This window comes from Heloderma suspectum, chromosome 6, assembly GCF_057233095.1.
Source record: "Heloderma suspectum isolate Gila_16-S chromosome 6, 16-S_ref, whole genome shotgun sequence".
NCBI lineage: Eukaryota > Metazoa > Chordata > Lepidosauria > Squamata > Helodermatidae > Heloderma > Heloderma suspectum.
In genome coordinates this window covers 109,276,603-109,282,752 of record NC_139463.1, presented here as the reverse complement: position 1 = coordinate 109,282,752, position 6,150 = coordinate 109,276,603, and the positions used below count along the sequence as shown (strand labels likewise).

General features: G+C 46.6%; 1 protein-coding gene across 1 annotated transcript; it reads right to left on the bottom strand.

Annotated features, from left to right (window-relative positions):
- Positions 1-590: 590 nt before the first annotated feature.
- Positions 591-1,556, bottom strand: LOC146342438 (olfactory receptor 4N5-like). Its single transcript, XM_084807838.1, has one exon. It carries the CDS (start codon positions 1,554-1,556, stop codon positions 591-593), a length of 966 nt encoding a protein of 321 aa, XP_084663964.1.
- Positions 1,557-6,150: the final 4,594 nt, after the last annotated feature.

Below are 6,150 nucleotides of genomic sequence, written 5' to 3'. Positions count from 1 at the left end.
GCATTGGCTGGGCCTTTCAAGTAATATCCAGTTAGACTCCCACATGAACAGAGAAAGTGATCCATTCTTCGCTTTGTACTTAATACTATGGTTTTTCACAGGAGGTTACACCTGAATATACCTAACAGAATAAACCAAAGAATAGATTAGAAGATTTTAAAAATCTTACTTTTATGTCTTATGAGTTTATTTATTACAAAGACTTTTCATTATGAGGTACATAGGGAACATACTCCACATTCCCAGTGTGTGGTGGGTTTTGTACTTACAAAACAGTGGAGATGTTCTTCGAGTATTTTCAAGCTTTTAGATATTATTATTTTGGCAATTCATTAGGCAGCTACTAAACTGATCCTCCAGTGGTGCTACACAGTTAATCAGACCATTGTTTGGACCATCTATTCTGTTCTTTTTTAAAAGTCAGTATTCATGCTCCTTAGTAGTGGAAGAGATGTTATTAAAATCCTAGCTGGTTTTTAACATTAAAAAAAACCCTGACACAATTACACCACAGTTAATATACAGCTTCTGTATTGCTACGTAAGTAGTCCCAGAAATTCAAATAGCAAAACAAAGTCATAAAGCAAAGATTAGATTACCATTCCCTGTTGTTGTTTTTTCCACTTGTCTCTGCAAATGTTGTATTTCTTCAGCAGTCTCCAGATAGCAACTTTGATCTCCTTGTTCCTCAGAGTGTAGATCATGGGGTTCATCAAGGGGAAGACCACAGTATGGAAAAAGGCCACCACCTTGTCAGAGGGCAAGTCTTGGAAGGGACGGCAATAGATATAGGTGACTGGACTAAACATGATGAAGACAATGATGATGTGGGTGATGCATGTTGAGGAGGCTTTGCTCTTCCCTTGGCTGGAGCCCATCCTTACCTTGACCAATAGGACCCCATAGGAGATGAGGATAAGGATGAAGCATCCAGTGGCGATCAAACCACTGTTGACAAACATGAAATACTCTAGTGTGTAAGTGTTTGTGCAAGCCAGCTTGATGATCTGAGTGATATCACAGAAGACGTTGTCCAGCTCACTGGGGCCACAGAAAGGAAGTGGAACAATGAGGATGACCTGGATTATGGAATGTATGAAAGCTCCAGCCCATGCACATAGTACCAGCACCCAACATACTGCCCTGGTCACCACGGTGGCATAGTGCAGTGGGTGGCAGATGGTGACATACCGGTCAATAGCCATGGAAATAAGGAGGCTGATCTCAGCTGCTCCTAAAAAATGAATGAAAAAAATCTGAGCCATGCATCCTGGGTAGGAGATGGTTCTGCTGCCAGAGAAGAGGTTGGCTATAATCTTTGGAGGGGTGACACAGCTATAGCAGATGTCCATGAAGGCCAGGTTGGCCAAGAAGAAAAACATGGGAGATCCTAGCCGGGGATCATTCAGAATGGTCACAATGATGAGGATATTCCCAGGTAGGATGATGACATAGAAGAGCAGGACGAGGACACAGAGGAACAACTGCAGCTCCCAGATCTGTGGGTATCCCTGGAGAATGAACTCGGTCACTACTGTTTGATTCCCAATTGCCATCCGTACAGTGCATAGCCTTACAGCAGGATAATGGAGGAGATGTTAAAAAGGAAACATTGACTGCACCCCCTGTTCATAACACACACACACACACACACACACACACACACTATTTACATCATTTTTGAGGATCCTTCCAAAATCCCCCCACACAAACCCTTTCATGTCTCTGTTTCTCTTTCTCACGCACATGCAGCCCCCATCCATTCAGACATATAAGCACACAACCCTCCTCAATTCTTCAGGTTGCTCCCAGCTGGCCTTTCCAGGCCCCCCCCACTGCCATCCCTAGGCCCACACTGCTCTCTAGCCTCCCCACCCCCCGCTTACCAGACAGAAGTGAAATGAATCATCTCCTGCCCCTCCTCCTCCTCCTCCTCCTCCTCCTCCTCCTCCTCCTCCTCCTCCTCCTCCTCCTCCTCTTCTTCTTCTTCTTCTTCTTCTTCTTCTTCTTCTTCTTCCTATTCTTATTCTTCTTTGTGGCGAGGTGCACTGCAAAGGAGATCATTGGATTGCAGCCACCTTCCCTCTTCATTTCTGAAGAATGTATCTGAGCCCCATGTGTGGCTTGGAGGCATTCATGGGAATTGAAGAGGGCAGTGGCTGGAGGCCCTCACTTTGCTTTGAAATGATCCCCGCTGCTCGTGAGAAAATCAGTAATTTCCTTTTAAGTGGGGTGGCGGGTAGGGCACATCAGAGGGTGTCAAGAAAGGTGTCCGAGGGCTCACTGGTGCATGTGGGTACCACTTTGCCTACTGTACCCTGGGTTAGATAAACTGAACCCTTGTGCCTGGCTTGCAGTGGGTCCTCTCCCACCTGCAAGATCACACCCCTTGCAATGGGTCCTCACCCACCTGCAAGATCCACCAGGAGTCCCCTTAACTCTTAAAATTGGCCACGTGTGTGCCTCCCTCAGTGGCAGTGAAGGCGTTTCCAATTCTTTGATGATCCACCATTGCTTTCTAGCTGTGGCTAGCAATGAGAAGAAGGGTGTGCAAGGGGGGACCAGTGGAAGGCCATGGTGGAAGAATGAAAAGAAGAGGATGCTGAGTGGAGATGAAACGTCCACTTACCACTTGCTCCCTGCAATGCTCAAGCAGCCTTGGAGGCAGCAGAAACTTCCCCTTCCATATAGCTGTATTGCTTCTTGCCCTAAGAGAACTGGAATGTAAAGATGTCTACCCAAGGACATACTCTACAGCTCTTTCCATTGGTCTCCAAGGGCCTTATTAAAAAATTAGCATCACGGTAACGTTTTCAATTCAGTTCTGCCATAGGGATTTTGAGTATGTGAATGCCTGTGAAAGACAACCCCATTCTGTTATTTTTCTCCATATCTTTATCTAAGAGTTCCTCGTGGCTCTCCTGAATCCTGGGGACAAGGAGCCACTTGGCTTGATGGATGTGACTATCTCAATGTCATGCTCTATCTGTGAGCCACCTGGGGGGACTTAGCTGGCCATGGCCACCATTGGCAAGCAAGGGCTGGGCTACCTGTAGATCCCATTTTCTGTTCTGCATTTCATGGACGGGCTGATTTTATTTTAAATGCAATTTGCATTATGACTTTACTGTATTCAATTGGATTATTTTAATTCTGTAAATTGGTGAGAGTGGGCTGGTTAAAACAGTGGAATTACAAATGGAAGAAGATATAATAAATAAACATAAAATGGATGTTTGGCCTGATCTGCCAATGCAATATGTTTTTAAAGGCAGATATATCTGTGTCTGCCCTGTGAGGCAGATTGGGCAAAGAGTTAGGGAGCTAACTTCAAGACCAAGCAAGGATCTAAAGTGGAGGCTATGTGTTCAAATTCAGCACATGGCCCTTTCCTTTCTAGACATCAATCCATGGCAAAATGAATGCACATGGTGGGATGCAGCAGCATTGTGGCAGCACTGGAAAGAAGAAGCGAAGGCAAACTTCTTGATTGCACAGGTTTTGTATTTTCTTTTCGGTGAGGAGGATCCAGAAACAAGGCTTGGATGTAAACAGAACTTCACTTTATTTCTAAACCCTAAATTTCTATCTGTCCTTTTCCCCTCACATCCTCTTCCCTCCCCTTTCTCTCTCTTCCCTCCTCCTTCCTCCCTCCTCCTGGGACCCTCTAGGGATAAACTTCTTAACAACTTTCTTTCAATACCACACATCTCTACTTCAAAATAAAGGTACAATTAGTAAGAGCTGTGTTCAAAAATTAGTTACAAAATCTTCAAATCTTCTAGGCAGTTTCTTTTGTCTTGTATTTCTTCTCAGCTGAAGACCCGGAGGGCCAAATGCCCTCTGGAATCCTGTCCTGTCCATCTTCCTCATAGATATCATCTAGGCTTTCTGATCCAAAAGGGAGACCACTGTCTTCCTCATTTGCTGTCTGTTGTTGGGCCTTAGCAAGTCTTGAGATGTCCCATTTCTTTCCATCCTCAAGAACAACCGAATCTCCTCTGATGTCAACAATCTGTAAAGGACAAGAATACTTGGAGGGTCCTTTCTTGACTCTGTAAGGGAGTTTAACTCATACGACGTTTCCAGTTTCAAGTTTATGAGCTCTAGCTCCTTTCTTTTGATCTACATATTGTTTATATTTCTTTTGTTTATCTGTGACACATTCATAAAGTGCCACATCAGGAGGTTTGCAGGCTAGGTTGTGAGCTGGACATGTAGTTCGTCTTGTATTGGCTTTGTGTCCTCTTAAATACAACCACAGGTTCTCATTCCTATACTTAGGGCTCAGTCCTACCGATTGTACCCTCGCTGCTCGGAAGCCACAGAACTCAGAGGCTTTGGGGGTTCCTATTCCAGCCAGGCTGAAGCCGGCAGGGCAGGAGGAACAGTGGAGGTGGAGAAGAAACATAGGCAAATTTTTCATTTTGCAGGTTCTTATTCCTTAACCTCTCAAATTATTATGGCTGTTGGTAGTAATAAAGGCCTTACATGGCAGGGGTGGCAAGTGGAGACCCCTTGGCCCCCAGGCCAGCCTTGGCCTACAGAGCTTCCCTAACTGGCCTGAAGAGGCTTGGGCTCCCTCCCCAAGCCTTGCTCCTCCTCCAAGCTCCCACCCTCTGGGGGCTAACAGGGAGAGGAATCCCCACTGTTATCTCTTACCAGTGAACAGAAATAATAGCAGGGATTCCATTCAGTGATCAGAGGTGGCGTTGGGCTTCTCCTGCACTCCGCTCCCCCTCCGAGATGGCAGCAGGGATTGCCCTTAGCACACAGCTCACCCTTCCAATTCAGAGGGTGGCGGGCACTGCATCTCCCCCAGTGGGGGAAGGTATGGGGCAGGTGAAGCCACCCCAGTGCTCTCCCACCCCGCACCTTGGTCAGGGCAGCTTCAGTGCATCTGGACATTCCCCAACCAAATCTGAGTCCCTGACTCAGGTACCAGATGGAGCAGCGCTCTTCCACTTGGCACCTCAGTTGGAGCAGACTCACCTGCTCCGTGTCTCCCCGCATTGGGGGACGCCCCCCTTGCTTTGGCTCATCATTGACATGTGAGATTTTTTCAGTATACACCGCAAAGAGTGTCAGATGGCACTGGGAAGCCAATGGGCAGAAGGCTGAAGAGGGGAGCATTCATGCAGAATAGACGTCAGGCCTACGGAGAATGGTACAGAGGCAGCCTTCGCAGAGAAATCCAGGGATACCCCTGCAAGAGTGCCCGCTGTGAAGAACAGCAGATTCTGGGCAGGCCAGCACAATGTGTGTGTGACCCATCAAGCCTAATTCAGCCCACCATCCATGCAGTGCAGCCTGTCATGTGCTTGACACACGCTGGATGTGCAGTCGTAGGCAGGCCAAGCCAAGAGTTTTGTGGAGCTCTTGGCCGGCTGCCATACATTGCTAAGAGGCTGCATTTGGCTTGATGGGTCATAAAAAGTACAGTTACATCCCACCCCTCCTCCAAGGAGCTCCTTGACAGCACAGAGTATTTATCCTAGCAACAATCCTGGCAGGTAGGCTAGGCTGTGATATAATGACTAGCTTAAGGTCACCTGGTGACCTTCATGGAAGAACAGGGATTTGAACCCAGGTCATCCCAGTTCATGTCAGCCTCTTCAGCCATTACACCAGAAACACAGAGAAGCATTACACATCACTTCCCATACTATCAGGCACCTAAATGGGGCATAAGTTCACTCACAGCTTCAGCGCATTCCTCTGTTGGTGTTTATCATCCTTCCCCAACCCAGCGCTGTCCAGATGTGTTTGACTTCATTACCTACATCAACATGCCCCTGGCCGGGTATGATGGAAGTTGTAGTCTGACACATCAGAACAGCACCAAGTTGGGGAAGCTTGGTTTCAATCATTGTCCCTACTGTAGTATGATCATCCTCTGGATTCTGATTTCCCACAGTGCTCAGGGATAAAAGGAAGGAGAAAAACATGGAGACTGCTGGAGTCGATAGAAAGGTAGAAGCTGGGAGAAAGGAGCTAATATTGAAATTTGTGTGTAACTGATCTCTCTATATGGGTCTGCAAAAACAACAAAGGATATTGTGGCATCTTAAAGATGAACAACTTGATTATGGCAATAAGCTTTCATAGACTAGAGTTCACATCATCAGATGAATGAGGTGTTATCCTCTG